The sequence below is a fragment of the Lutjanus erythropterus genome, chromosome 18, assembly GCF_056507025.1.
Source record: "Lutjanus erythropterus isolate fLutEry1 chromosome 18, fLutEry1.hap2, whole genome shotgun sequence".
In the NCBI taxonomy this organism is placed as follows: domain Eukaryota; kingdom Metazoa; phylum Chordata; class Actinopteri; order Lutjaniformes; family Lutjanidae; genus Lutjanus; species Lutjanus erythropterus.
Window position 1 is genome coordinate 1,285,039 of NC_139334.1, and position 15,715 is coordinate 1,300,753.

The following is a 15,715-nucleotide window of genomic DNA, read 5'->3' on the forward strand; positions in this document are numbered from 1 at the left end:
AACTAGTGAAACTGCAGAGGTTTTCTTTCTACTAAAAAGTAGCTTCTACAAGAAACTGCATTGCTGTTGAGTTTTTAAAATGTCTTTTTTGGCGACAAGCTGAGTGCCATTGTAATGGAAAGAAAGCAGACATCTCTATGGTCAATATCTCCAAAACTCTGCAACTCACACCAAAAAAAAAACTCTAGCTGAATAAACAGAAGTACAAGTAAGAGGAAAACTACGTAGTTTTGATTTTGGGGTGAACTGTCCCTTTAAATCCTTATTCTTAATAATAAAAATAACTAATACTGAAAAACTAATAAACTTAAAACCATGGAAACTAACTGACACTAAACTAAACTGACAGCAAAAATGAAAATGGAAATAAAAGTAAAACTGATTAAAAATACAAAACCATAACAACTCTGCAGTGGGAACAATCTGACATTACTTGAACCAAGTCAGTCTTGAATCTGACATGCAACGGCTTGTACAGGCAGCTGTTTTTTTTTTCTTTTTCTCTCAGTGGCTGCCTTAACAACCACATGATATGCAGCTGCTGAGCTCTGGGGTTTTTTAATTTGAGTACCTACGGTAATGAGCAAACTTGACATTTACCGCTGAAGCCACTCAAATCCTGCCAAACAGGTCTGTCTTGTAAAGATAATTGCATAGGTATTTTTGATATAGAACACAAAAAAAGGCAATGCTCGAGATCGAGTTGAGCTTTTTTTAAGCGTATTCATTGAAAATCTGAACGGAGTGAAACAAATTGTGCTCTAATTTAAAAATGCATAATGACATGCATAGACAAGATGGAAAATAAAACCACAGGCTGGGAATGGCCCTCGCTGAGGACAAGACATTATAACGTGAACACATAACACATTACTTGGGCTGGTTCACAATGTTCTGATATTATGTTACACAATTCTATTTGTGTGCTGCAAGACTGTTCTGTTCTGCTTTTTCTTTTTCTTTTTTTGTCGTTCCAGCGCGAGCAAGAAGAGACAAACTTACACATATGGAAGTATTTTTCCATTGGAGAGGAGTCAAACGAGGAGACGAGAGGATGTGCTGTAAATCTGTTACAAACCACTGGAAGTCTGTCAGAGATGTGCTGGCACGCTTCCAGAGGGAAACGGAGGTCTCGGAGGTGTTTACGAGTTACAACATAAGCTTTTATATACTGCTCGTACGGCCTGAGACGGCTCGCTCAAAAGTCTGCTCGCTGCCCGTAACGTGCCTTCTCAAAGTCAGCCGGACGTTTTATTGAGGTCACAAGGGCGTGATACGTACAACACCAAAGGCCAAGGACTGTTGTTTAGCGGTACCGGCCAAAGGGGTGGGCTGGCCTTGAATTAAGAGTGTTCATTTCTGTTCAGAGTGTGCCATGCTTTTGCACGCTATCGGTAGGCAGGACCAAAGCCTGGCAGACACCAACCTGCGGCCCTGCATCCTTGATTAAACAAACCTTCTTCCTCAGGCTAAAGCACAGGAAGGTGCAGCAACTAGTACAACAGCTGCAGAGCTGTCGCGTGCCAGCGGCCTGTTGTTGTGCGGCTCTCATGTCTCTACGAATTAAAGACTTCTGCCTAAACTATGACAGATATAGCGTACACAGTGGTTTAGATTTAATTCTGATAGTTTTAAACATTTTGCAGATGCTTGTCGCATTTTTAAGGTCGTACATGGGCTCGATCCTCCACCACTGAGCCAGTCTGTGAAGCAGAGGGATGGTGGCAGCAGGGATACGGGGGGCAGCTGTGCAAAACAGACGAGTTTGGGCAAACAGTCTTTTCAGTCAGAGCCACCCACTACTGAAGCAGTCTATTAAAATAAGAGAGCATTAATTACCTAACCTTTAAACTAGGGCTGCACAATATGTTAAAAAGTCATACTGTGATTATTTTGACAGAACTTTTAAAAAAAAAATAAACTACTGACCTCATGATGTTGTGATATTTGTTGGGGTCTGAACTAAACAAACATGTTTTCTTTTATCTGTAGAACAAGATTTTTAGGCCCAGTCGGCACTTTAGTGCTTCATTATAATTCTGTTTTCTCACACATTTAAACATAAAATTTTAAGTTAGAGGTCACCCCAAAATCAAAAGTACACATTGGTCCTCATACCTGAAGTGCAATCTATCTATCTAATACATGGATCTTGAACAGGGGTTCTGCAACCCCTAGGGCAGGTGGGGGCAATTATTTTTCATGGGGGGGGTCCACATGAAAAATTAATCAGGCTGCCGCAGGGCAGACACTAATGATATAAGGTCGTAATAATGGCCGAATCTCTAATAATCAGCCTTTCTGAACTGCCATGTTGAATTGTGGGGTAATATTTTGTTGGCAATATCCAAAACTTGATGTGTTACAGTGGTGTACCATGCAGGCTGCATACAGGTTACAATGATAGTAGCATTACGGTAGAAGAACAACAACATAAACAACATGGATGTACAGCGCTGAGTAAATGAAGTTACACAGTTTAGTATAAAAGATCATTACCAATGAACACAGCACCGACCGCTTTCAAAATAAAGGTCTGATAATGGTTTAATGGTAAGCAACATGCTACTGACTGTCTTTGCTAGATCTTTGGTATTTCCATGATGGCCTTGTGGGCAACATGAAACCTTTCAGTGGGCCGCATCTGGTCCCCAGGCCACATTTTGCCCAGTTCTGCCCTACAGGGGTTTTTTGCAAGTTTTTTTTTCATTATTATTAAAATGTCTGAAAAGACACACCACAACATTTAATTTACATTACATCAACAAAAAGCTACCCATGAATCCTCATGCAATCATGAACTAGAGCTGCACAATGAATCACAATCACAATAAAATTGCAGTATGGCTAAGTGCAATATGCAAATTGCAGAACCAGAACAAAACTGCAATTTTTTGAAAAAGCAAAAATGTATTAGGAAGCAGCATTATAATGAGGTACTGTAGTGCTGCAAGAATGTGTGAAAGTGAAAGAAAACTCGTTTGTCTGGTACAGACCTCAATAAATCTCACATCATCATGATTATGACCGTTTTTTTTTTTCCAGATAATATGAATCGTAATGCAAAACTCATCATTTCCACTAATCATATCACAATTGCAATTTTACTCAAAATAATCGCAATATGACTTTTTCACCAAATTGTGCAGCCTTACAGTGAACTAGTTTGCTATGTATTAATGAAATATATTAGCCAGTTAGCTGTATTATTACCCCAAGGCTACAGACATTCTTATGAGCCACACTGCATCATTTTGTAACTTCACAAGAATCTGACCTATCCTCCACCTCAGAAACCGCTGACTGAAGTGCAGAGCGTCAGGCTGACACAGCTAATGTTAGCCACATTGCAGCTCCTGTTCATTTAGCAATTATGTGTCAGTGAGAAAAGACCTGAAAATAATCAATACAATGTACAAAGTGACAGGGTCAACATCCTGAAAAGACCCCTGATCTGGACTGTTTTGGTATGAGCTTGTTGTGAGCAACTGAACTACTTTGTTTCTACCACAGAAAATAAGTTCCTCTATCAAACTGCTCACAACAAGGTGCTTTGGGCACCACAAGCCGAGGGCCATCTAGTTTTATTATATTTAAGAGAAGACGGACATCTCTAAGGCAGATTATCTCCACCAAAATATGCATTTTTGATTTTGGGGCGAACCATCTCTTATGAACTCAAATCAAACCAAACTTCAATTCTGAGCAATCATACTACCTCATCTCTGGCACTGCTTTTACATACCTTCATTGTTTCTTTTTTTTTCTTTACCAGCCGTGACAGCGGGGCAGGTATTGTTTTCACCCTGACTGAGCCAGTGTGTGTGAGTGTGTGTGAGTGTGTGTGTGTGTACATGTCTACGTGCTATCATTCAAAAAATTTGGTGCACGAGACGCCTACTCTAGCACGAACTACCAAGAAGCAATTTTGAGTATCTTGCCAGGTGTTCATATCTCTGTGGACAGATATTGTCGACCCAGTAGGGTTGCAATTATGAAAGCTGCAGTCACAAAACTTCTGAGCGGTTTAGTTGAGGTAAAAACAAAGGCTGAGTTTGAAGATGGGTGTAGTCTGAAAAAGCGGCCTGGAAGTAGGAGCCATTTTTTCTTTAAAATGTATTTATTCAGGGAAGTTTCACTGATAAGAAGCCTCTCTTCTGGAGGAACACTCTGGTCACTTTGCACAGCTACATGCAGTCGCACAGCTGCCCAGTACAACCACATTCTGATCTACTGCAGGTCTGCCCCGCCACTGGAGCAGTTGGGGTTACTCAGGGTAAGCTGCTCAAAGGCACCTAGTGGTGGAGTCAGAAGATGGGTGCGGTCCAAACGGTGAGCCCTCATGTAATAATGCAGTAACGACTACTGAGCTGCCATTGGCGGTCACCATTCTGATGGGCGTCACAATTGGTGTGATCTTTACAAGATGGTTTTTAGTTGAAATGTAACTCTGATTTCTTCTTAAATGAGAATATTTTCTGGTTTCTTTACTCCTCTCTGACAGTAAACTGAATATCTTTGGGTTGTGAGTAAAATGAGACATTTGAGGACATCCTCTTGGGCTTTGTGGAACACTGATCGACATTTTTCACCATTTTAAAACAAACAACTATTAATCAATCAATCAACAGATTAATCTACTATAAAAAATAATCATTAGTTGCAGCCCTAGTGACATCAGGAATTAATTTGTTAGGAAATGCCCAGGGACTAAAGATGAAAATGAGCTTATTCGCTAACTCTGCTACACTTATAAACTGCAATCTTGATTCATGAACACTGTTTGTGGTAAGTAAGCAAATAAATAAATAAATATCAACTTAATGGTAAAGACGAGGTAGAATACATTTCCTATTCTAACAGAAATACTTGTACATTATTCCAGATAATTAAAACTGCACACGAGGAATAATGATGGCTGCTCATTAGAAATGAAACGATTTCATACCATGCTTATAGTGATCAAAACTGTCATGTCTATCAGTAATAGACAAACCCAGATTGCAGCTGTGCCTGTCTCTGGAGGACTGTGGTAACTTTGGTTGACGCTGGACAGCATTTACTGACTATTTAAAAGTGCGGAATTCAAACACAGTTATCATGATAGTTCAAATTTGAACAGTAATACTAATCGTCTGGAAATTTACTGCGGTTCATTATGAAAACAGTAATCGTTTCACCCCTAATGGTCAAAAACGTCACTCAAAATTCAGGCATACTATGAGCAAAAAATGCTCCAGATTTGCAGTAAAACGTCTTAGATGGGTCTGAAATCTCATCCTTATTGTCACCCAGATGGTCACACCCAATCTTACACGTTGCCACGCAACTCCACAACTGTGTTGAATATTTTGAAACCTTACGTCTTCACATACCTCAACAAAGGTCACAACTATTTCTGCCCAGACAGATTTTCAGTAAATTTTGCAAAATAAGCAAATGTAACTTCCCCTTACTAGACTGAGGCTGTTTTTTCCCCATGCATGAGCATATCTGCACCAAACTTTACAGCCAGTCGAACAAAACTTTACACACACCGTGTTGATGAATTCAGAATGTTATATTGTGCCCAAGCTGCAGACAGCAGATATTTATTATTTGTGCCTGCACATTAACAGGCTGTTTTTTTCTTTTGGAAACCCTCTGAGATGAGCAGGCATCTGTTCAAAGAACTTCGCAGTAACTCATCATCAGCCACAAAAACCTGTTTCACCAATCTATCTGACAGATCTGGCTAGCGCCACTGACTGTATCTTTGATGTGGGTGAGAATATGGGCTGCAGACCCCGTCTGGAGATTTTCATAAATGAGAATGTGTGAAATAACGGGTGTGTTTACCTAAATATTTTTGCAAACTTTGATATAAAACATTTGGCCTCATGCAGCAACAGTCTCCTAAATTGTCTCTTATATTTTCTCTTTCTTTATTTTTTGTTAGGAGGCATGTGGCCGATTTGTTTGCTTGATAATGGCACAGATAACACCCTCTAAACAGTATATAAGGGCAGATGTTTTGACGTGTTCAAACACTCTGGAACATGAATGGAATGGGAGCGATGTAGCACCATGATAAAAGGCTGTAAAAAGAACTAAAGCTGTATTAAAACCCTCATATTGAGATACTGTGTCAGCAGAGACTCAAAGTAACTGAAGTGGGGAAATGAAGGAGTTAAAAAATAAGTCTTACAGTTAAATAAATTACATTTTATTATGTTTTTTTTTCAAATAGTTGGTCATAAAGGAAAAGAAATTAAATCTTTTTATTATAATTTTTTTTACCAACTGATAAGAGCTTAAAGAAAAGCTTTGTATTCCTTTTTATTTAACTGAACCCTGAATATTTTTTGATTATTATATAACTATAGATATTTTAATCATAATTACATGTAAATTATAATAAATAATTCTGAATATTTAAATATTATTTAAAGTTGTTTCTTTGGACATTGGACACACAATTACTGGACCACTAAAAAAACTATTTTCTTATCTCAGAGGAGAGCAATAAATAAGAAAACACCAGTGAATCCCTAAAATTAAGGGTTACTAACAAAATAATGACAAACTGTGGATACAAACAAAAACTGAGAGAAAGTTTGTTTGAAAACTGTTTCTTGCATGAGGCATTTATTTCATGAATCTTCCTTTACGCTTCAAGTTTCCTAGATGCCCTGCAGAGTCGATTCCATTGAACCCACAAAGACACTTTCTTTCTTCCTCTGCCCTGACTTGAGAGATGGTGACTGATAGCATCATTTCAGGACGTGTGTGTACACACGGGCCTGACATGGGTCGTGTGAGTCACCATGATTCCAGTAACACTAAGTTGAAATCAGCGTGAACCACGATTATAATCATGTAATAACATTTAGCGAAGTTGCCCATTGGGCACTTTGGGAGGCGTACTCGTGACAGAGAGGCTCTGATGTGGGGACTTGATTCAGAAGTGAGAGACCCTTCCAGTAAGAGTTCAGTGGCACAAACGACAGTGTGTTTACTGGTATCACTTCAATGATTAAGCATCACCATAATAACAACATTCATCTTGTTTTTGTACTTTAGGAATTCCTGTGGGTGCTTTCAGTCTTACTGCTCGCTTAGTAACTGCAACTACAAACCATGCCTATGGTAATGTTTGGTTAATTATGTATTTTGTTCAAATGATACAGAATGTTTACATGGTATTTTTACTGGCAACCTTCTTTGGAAACAATTGAAGTTTTCATCAGAAAAAAATAATTTACTTCTTTTTGCACATGAGGGTATTACAACCGAATGGCTGCAGCCACAACCACCCACATTAAATCAATGGAGAGAGATGGTTAACAGAGTCTATTATATGACATTAATAACTGCTATTCTTAATTTAAAACCAAGACAATCAATCAAGACAACATTTCAAAGACAAATATTGTACTTTTGACTGCACTACATTTCTAATCAGGTTTTCATTACTCGTTACTTTTAGGCTAAGCACAGCTTTGAAGTCAGCTGTTTCTGTTTTGTCTTTTCTAAAATGCAACTAGCCACACGCCGTGTTCCTCACAGAAGGAAACCAGAAATATGTCATCCAGGCGCTCTGTAACAAGCACAAGCAAGTTCTCCCTCTTCCATTCAAACAAAACTCAGTAATGGTGACGGCATTCCAGGTATAATTCCAGGTAGGCTTTTATAATGTTGGATTATTTTTATCGCAGAGAAAAATACCATATAATTAATGTATTTCTGCCACTGAAGACAGAAAGAAATCTCAGTTATTTAACAGACTTGGAGAACTTGTCTTCAATCTAATGTTATGCAGTGATTTTAATAAAGTTACATCAGAAAATGACAACAGCTGTCCTTTTTGTTTTTGATTGTGTTTCTATGCTGACGTTTCTGTAGGTGTTTCTACAGGCTTTGTGTAGCAGAGCAGGTCAGTGCATCATCAGGTTGTTTCAGAGAGTTACAAGGTTCTGTAAACGCATCATGAAAACAATACAGCATGTATTGATATTAGAAAATGTACTTTGTAATTTGTACTTTTAAATATTTAAGTATTTTTAAAAGCAAGAACTCTAGTACTTTAACTCAAGTAAAATTTTGACTGAGCAGCTTTCACTTGTATTTGAGTAATATTTGACCAGGAGTATCTGTACTCTGACTCAACTACTGGGGTTTGAGTACTTCATCCACCACTGCTGATGCTTTATTCACCAAATGGATTTGACCTTCTTGTTGATCATGTAAAGCAACAATAAACGTGTGTTCTGAGTTTGTAACACCTCAGAAACATGTCATTAACCAACAAGACAAATCTGAATGATTAAAAAAAAAAGTATAAAAAATTGGAGCTGCAACGATTAATCGATTATTAATCGATTTCTAAATTAACTGCCACTATTTTGACTCCTCTGTGACGCTAGACTGAATATTTTTGGGTTGTCTAATGGAGTTTTTCTTTTTTTAGTTTTTTTCTTGCTAATCAAGAAAATAATTGACCAGTTAATCAACTGTAAAAATAAAATAAGCGTTAGTCGCAGTCCTAAAGATTAGGTTTCAAAATCATGAAAAACCTGAGGGGGTGTCCACTCTGCTTCAAAAAAAGCTTCAACTGACTGACCAGAGCCAGAGGACAGTGACAGGATGGTATTTGTTTTTTCTTCTGTGTCGGACTGTTGGAACTGAAGTGAACTGAAGTGAACTGCTGGGCTGATTTGGACTGAGAGAGTCGCTGCAGGTACGTTTGTAACTGATCATTAGGGAGGGGGAGGTGGTGTTGCCCATGTGTCAATTCGTGGGGCTTATATAGTGATTGGGAAACATGGCTCCTGCACATAACTGAGCCATGTTTCAGGTCCGCCCAAAAAATTCTGAGCACATAACAGTTTAACAGTCTAACTCCATAGTTGACCACTACATACACCGGTCAGGTATAACATTATGCGATCCAACAGATGAACTACTGTTGTTCAAATTGCTGAAGAAGTTAATGCTGGTTCTGATAAAAAGGTGTCAGAATACACAGTGCATCACAGTTTGTTGCGTATGGGGCTGCATAGACCAGTCAGGGTGTCCATGTTGACCCCTGTGCACCACTGAAAAGAAGAACTGGACCACGGAGCAATGGAAGAAGGTGACGTGGTCTGATGAATCACGTTTTCTTTCACATCACGTGGATGGCCGGGTGCGTGTGTGTGTCGCTTATCTGAGGAACACATGGCACCAGGATGCATTATGGGAAGAAGGCAAGCCAGCAGAGGCAGTGTGATGCTTTGGACAATGTTCTGTTGGGAAACCTTGGGTCCTACCATCCATGTGGATGTTACTTTGACACATACCACCTACCTAAGCATTGTTGCAGACCATGTACACCCTTTCATGGAAACGGTGTTCCCTGATGGCTGTGGCCTCTTTCAGTAGGACAATGCACCGTGACACAAAGCAAAAATGGTTCAGGAATGGTTTGAGGAGCACAACAACGAGTTTGAGGTGTTGACTTGGCCTCCAAATTCCCCAGATCTCAATCTAATCGAGCATCTGTGGGATGTGCTGGACAAACAAGTCTGATCCATGGAGGCCCCACCTCACAACCTACAGGACTTAAAGGATCTGCTGTCTTGTTGCCAGATACCACAGCACACCTTCAGGGGTCTAGTGGAGTCCAGTGGAGCCTTAACCCTAACCCTTTACATGGCTTTAATATTTAGAAAATATCCAAATGAATAAAATGTAAATGGTACTGTTATGCATTGAGTAAAAAACAAATATACTGCGGGAAAAAAGAAGCCAGAAAATATCTGCATTTTGTGTGTTGAATAACATTGATTTCACGTGTCCATTGGTTTCAGTGGCTTCAGCTGATGTTGACCTGAAACCACCTCTCATTTTCAAATCTGCCTGCTGTGAGACAGAAGTGGATCTCTCCAAACTAATCAAGGTTGGACTGAGGAATCAAATTAATTCTGGACCATTTCCTTTTCTTTTTTTTCTTTTTAGAGAGCAGGCCCAGCGCTCGAGACAATGAATCAATTAACCCGAGCACCAAGGGTAACTTGCAAATTCAAATGCTGTCAGAGTACAAAGAACAAACAAATGGATGAAAACAATGGAATCAAAATTCACTAAATTGCACTACAAATCATGACTAACTTCTAACTGCTCCTCAATTTGTATGTGTTGTTGATTAACGTCAGAATGTATTGATGCATACAAACTAACAGCCCGGCCTGATTTTAAGACTGAGGAGCCTTGGCTGACCCTTACAAGTACTACTACTTTGTGACTTAATAAGGCAAAGCAATGTTTGCCATTAGTTTCTTTCTCAAAATTTTATCAAAAGCCAACAACAACAACTCATCAAGGCAAGACTCAGTAAATATCAGTGGCTAATTATTTATTCAGCCAACATCAGACTGGTGTGATTCATCTGAAAAATGACTCATTTACTTACATTTCAGGGTTTCTCCAGCATACGGGATGTGAAGTTTGAAGCGATCACAGCAGGGGCCGGGGGTCAGAGACGTACATCTGAACATGGGACTTAGGGTTAGTGACAGTAAATATAATGAGGAAGGATTGTGATGAATTAAAGGGTACCTTGGCTATTTTTCAATCTGCCAAAATAGGGTTATTTTCCCATGTTTTTGTGGCTAAGGGGACAAGCATTTTTGAAACAAGTTCAGTACTGAGTGAGACCGCTGCAGCTGTGAAACGAGCTACCATGTAATCTTCATAGGCAAGTGACCTTTCACTAAGTCCCGCCTCCAAACAGAAACTGTCCAATCATAGAGTAGTAACCATAATTAGGGCACCGCAGGCCTGTCCAGCTTTGCACTTCTCTGCATGTGCACAGGGTGACATGAGATTTTCACTCCTGTCCCGTCCCGCTCCCACAGAAATCCTCCTGTCCCATCCAAGAATGATTCCCGTCCCCTTTTCGTCAATCTATAGTCCAAACACAACATTACACACATTTTTATATATAAAAAACTGACCTACTGTTATTATAATTATCACTCTTGCTCACTCCCGTTGAGTTTCCCGTCCTGTGATGAATTGTGAAATTCATTCCCCAAAAAAAGGGTCAGCCTCTCATGTGCATGAGCTATGAGTCTGGACAGTGTGTCATCCTGGCTCTCTTCCTCAGGCGATGATGATCTCTAGGTCTACGACACTTAATCGAATCCTTGCACCGCCTTTTCCAATGTTAATGTGCATTTCTGTTCTCTTTCATAAACATATACATGTCGTCTTTCACTGTTCTACCAATGTTTGCTGGGGTGTAAGCTAGCTTTAGCCTTAGTGTTTTAGCTCTAATACTATATTATGAACAGAGCTGATAAGTAACTTTAAATACTTACTGCACTTTTGTAGGGTTTTTGTTTTAAGATGTGTCAGATAGAAAAAAAAAAAGTCACCTGAAGGAGGACTTCTCAGCTGACTCAACAAGTCTAAGCTTAGCATTAGCTTACATTATTCAGCTACACTTATGAAAACTGTGAGTGAGACTCAACACTTTAACTGAGAGAATACATCAGCTAGAAATTATAATCTGTTTTTGTTTACTTCTCTGTGGAATCAAAGACCTTCTGTTTCAACAATTGCTCCCGATTTTGAGGTTAAATCTGCCACAGTTATCACTGTAAGCAGCTCATGTGCAGCCCAAGATTGGAAAACTTGACAGGCAGTAACTAAGGAGGGCGGGGCTTTGCAAAGGGTCAATTGTGCACCACCACCAAGTGCGTCCACTAAAAGTGCTTGTTTAGCCACTGACAAACTCTGTAATTTGCTATTCTAGTGTCTGAAAACAGTATGGAAAGGATCCCTACAGAGATGGCTGTTTTTTAAAGAGTAAGATCATTTTTGTTTAACCAGAAATAAATGATTTATAACTCGCTATCTCTCGCCAAACTCCATTTCCAGAAAGAGTAATTTTTATCACCGTCGTCGTCACAAAATAAACTCACCAAAACTGTCTTGGTTCATGTTTCCACTGTTCCAACAATCACCACCTCTTGTTTAGTCAAAGTAAATCCTTAGTTCACCACATTAGATGAGAAAATATCAGGGGTGGAGTTACAGGAAGGTCAGACTTCAGAGAAGCAGCAGAGGTAGAAACGACAAGGATATTTTCCCATCTACCTCTGATAATAAAAGGATTATTTTAACCAAACATCCAGAGTTTGTGATTGAGGAAACAGTGAAAAGACAAGCCAAGACTGTCTTGGCTATTTTGTTTCAGTTGAGTTTGAATGAAGTGTGTTTTACAAGGGTAAAAATATTGTTTCTGTAAATGGAGTCTGGTGGGTTTGGTGAAAGCGATAAATCAGCTGTTTCTGGTTAAAGAAACAGGATGTTACTCTTAAACAAAACTAAGAAACTAAGAATAACAATCTGAGCCTGTTAGTTGAAAAACACGCAATTGTCCATGAGGATTAAATTGCAGTCAGTTTTGCGGCTGATAGCTTCAGTACTCTCCTTCAGTACTGGATCAAAAATTGTTGTTCCCTTCCTTACATACAAAAACACGTTAAGATAGGGTCCAGCTTGAAAAACACCAAAGTTACCCTTTAAGATCATGCGGACTGTTGTTGCCCAACAAATCTACACTGAAAAAAGAGAATAGTTGGAATAGCCTCAACTGGTAACACATAAAGGAATTAAATTACATGAACACAATTGCAGTCAGCAATTAAGTCATATGTACTTAATAATGTGATTGCTTTCAAATCAACAGTTTGCATTAATGCAAACTAAATTTAAGGGAGGTCAATTCAATTATCTGCTTTACCCCAAAGTTAAATACTGCTCCTTAACAACCTAATGGTAAGGTTTTATAGAAACCTCAGTGTGTTATTTCAGTTTGTTAAATATAATGAATCATACTGCTAACATTAGACTGACTTAATGGTAGCTGGTTTCCGAAAACTTAAACAACACAATTTGAAGAATTCAGGTGGCCTCTTTCCCAGTCACCAAGAGAAAATGACAGCTCAACTGTAGATGGAAAAATCTGGCAAAGACATGGATGTCAGACGTACAATACTAAGAGAAACTAAGTGATATGCTTTTTCTGAAATAAGATGCAGGTAAAAGGAACAGGGTGTAATCTGTTACCTCTTATCTGTTATAATCCACAAAAATAGACTGTCAACACTAAAGCAGAAATCTGAATGTGACTCATTCAAAACATCACATTATTTTAACTACTAATGAATACACTTTTTACAGTGTGCTTTCTTTATTATATTCCAGTCTAGTTTGTCATCCACCTGCTTGATGGATCAAATGACTGTCTGTGATGTTGTAGAAAGTATACACTGCAAAATATCTATCTCTTTAATAAAAAATTCAAATGTACGAGACTGTGTGTAGGAAAAAAACATCTAAAAACTATGACTCCAAAGAAGCATTTTGGCAAGATGACTTTAGGCAAAATCCAATCACTGATTTTGCTCCTGGCAAGCCTGAGCTGGAATTATACTTTGTGGAACCCTGATAACACATCTGGCAGTTTCAAGTCTTAACTTTCAGATATTTTTACATGAATTCAGCAACTATGCCAAGCTGTTTGAAATGATTAAGCATTATAAATTTGTGGTACAAAACAATGGCCATAACATTAACCTAAAGCAATGGCTTTCAAACTGGGGTCCGAGGACCAATGGGGGCCCTTGAGGTGGGTTGTAGGGGGTCCCGAGTAAAAGGAAGAGAAAAATATTTTAACTTAATTTCTACATTTACAAGAACAGGATTAGGGTGGGTCTCTTGGATTTACTGTATTTTACAGTGATCCTAGTTTGAGCAATTTTGGACTATTAAAGGGACAGTTTACCCCAAAATAAAACATAGCTATTCTTCCGCTGGCCTGTAGTCTTATTTATCATTCCAGATTATTTTGGTGTGAGTTGGAGAGGTTTAAAGATGTCGGCCATAGAGATGTCTGCCTTCTCTCCAGTGTAATCAGGACTTGGTTACTCAAGCTAATCCACAGACCGTGTTATGAGCTGGAAATACTTTCTTTCTGCAGTAGAATCAACCAGTCTTCTACATGAAACTGCTCACACCAAGGTCTGCAGATTATCTTCAGTAACTGGATCATGATTTTTGGAAAGAGACACGTGTTTTGAATTGGCAATTTTTTTATTTTTTTATTTATTTATTTTTTTAATGTTTGAAGCACCACAAGGCAAGTGCCATCTAGTTGCACTGTTAGAGAGAAGCCAGACATATCCAAGGCCGATACCACCAACATACACCAAAGAATTTTTTTTTTCATTGTTTATACTTTGCACTGTTACTTGTGTTTTTGCTGCTGAGTCTTTTGTATCTTAAGACCCAGATAGGGAGGGCATTGCAAATTAGCTGTGGCCATAAATGCTATAGTGTGCATTGATTTATGCCACATACTTGTCCCTATACAAATAAACATTAACTAAATAAAGAAAATCTAGATGGATAAATAGCACTACAGGCTGTATTTTTTTGATTTGGGGGTGAACTGTCCCTTGGGATTTTATTTTCTACAAACCTAAATATAAAAAATACTCTGAGAGGATTCCCTAAGACAAAATCCTTTCAAATTGGGGGCACTTGGTCTAAGGTGCATGCGATCTACAATGAGAAGACTCCCATGCTGGCACACTGAAGAACAATTAGGTCATCATTCACAGAAAACTTTTGAATGCTAATTTGCAATGGCGAAAAACACCTCCAAAACCAGCCACTGCTCCCACTCAACAGCTCTACTGTAGTTCTGACTGGCCACGTTCTAAGTATTACTCAGAACTTGTATGTGTAAATATTTCATGGTTCATAAGTAATTCACAGGGTTTTCCCTACATACTTATCATTGCAGTGCAAGAGACTGAACGGATCCTGTGTTTCACAATCATAAATTATTGTGTAAAGTCTCTCCTCACCCAGTTTTGAGGTCTGTGACTCGGAGACAGTTTGTGGAGTCGAGTCCCACACGGCCGTTCCTCACGACGCTGCACAGCAAGGGCCGCAACTCAGGTGAGATCCGGTGCAGTGCGACCTCAGGGGACATGTTGTTCATTTTAACCACTCTGAGGAGTCTGTTGAGGCACAGCAACACGTTACTTAAATGCTTAAAGGGACAGTTCACCCAAAAATGAAAATTCAGTCATCATGTACTCAAACTCATGCTGACTGAAGGTCAGGTTTATTTTTTTTAGTCCACAACACGCTGCTGGAGTTTCACAGGAAAACAGCGCTGCAGAATCTCCTAAATCATGGAAGTGAATGGTGACCACTTTTCAAATGTAAAAAAAACAATCAGAAAAAAACAAACAAACATAAAATGCCTCCATGCTGCTCGTCTAGTGTAATCCAAGTCAAAAGCATCGACATCCCAAGTTGACTTGAAAGATGTTACTTACGCCATGTTTTTAGTTTAAATATAGATCCTTAGCTTGAAGTCACGTTCACATGTACACTGTGGTTTTGATGGTGTACCAATGCAGGTGGACAGCATGTCAGGGCTTTAGGAGACTTGGATTACACCAGTTAAGCAGTATGGAAGCATTTTATGTTTTTGTTTTCAGTTGTTTTTTTTATGTTTAAAAACTGGTCACTAATCTCTTCAACTGTTTGGGAGATTTTGCAAGGCTGTTTTCCTGTGAAACTGCAGCAGTGTTTTGTGAACTAAAAAAATAATTATGTGCATGAGGCTGATAGTATTGTAACTGAATTTTCATTTTGGGGTGAATTA

At 38.9% G+C, this 15,715-nt stretch overlaps 2 protein-coding genes across 2 annotated transcripts in view; one reads left to right on the plus strand and one right to left on the minus strand.

The window, feature by feature from the left end:
- Positions 1 to 15,715, minus strand: part of babam2 (BRISC and BRCA1 A complex member 2) — a 117,075-nt gene that overhangs the window by 100,616 nt on the left and 744 nt on the right. Inside the window, exons 2-3 of the mRNA XM_084743188.1 lie at positions 14,904 to 15,059; positions 10,433 to 10,509 (exon numbers count right to left, since the gene is read on the minus strand). Of these exons, the coding sequence (XP_084599314.1) occupies positions 10,433 to 10,509; positions 14,904 to 15,040 (214 nt within the window). The 5' untranslated portion in view covers positions 15,041 to 15,059. The remainder of the gene's footprint in view (positions 1 to 10,432; positions 10,510 to 14,903; positions 15,060 to 15,715) is intronic.
- rbks (ribokinase) overlaps positions 14,925 to 15,715 on the plus strand; it is a 54,733-nt gene continuing 53,942 nt past the window's right edge. Inside the window, exon 1 of the mRNA XM_084743189.1 lies at positions 14,925 to 14,997. The gene's annotated coding sequence lies outside the window, so the exon portion shown is untranslated. The remainder of the gene's footprint in view (positions 14,998 to 15,715) is intronic.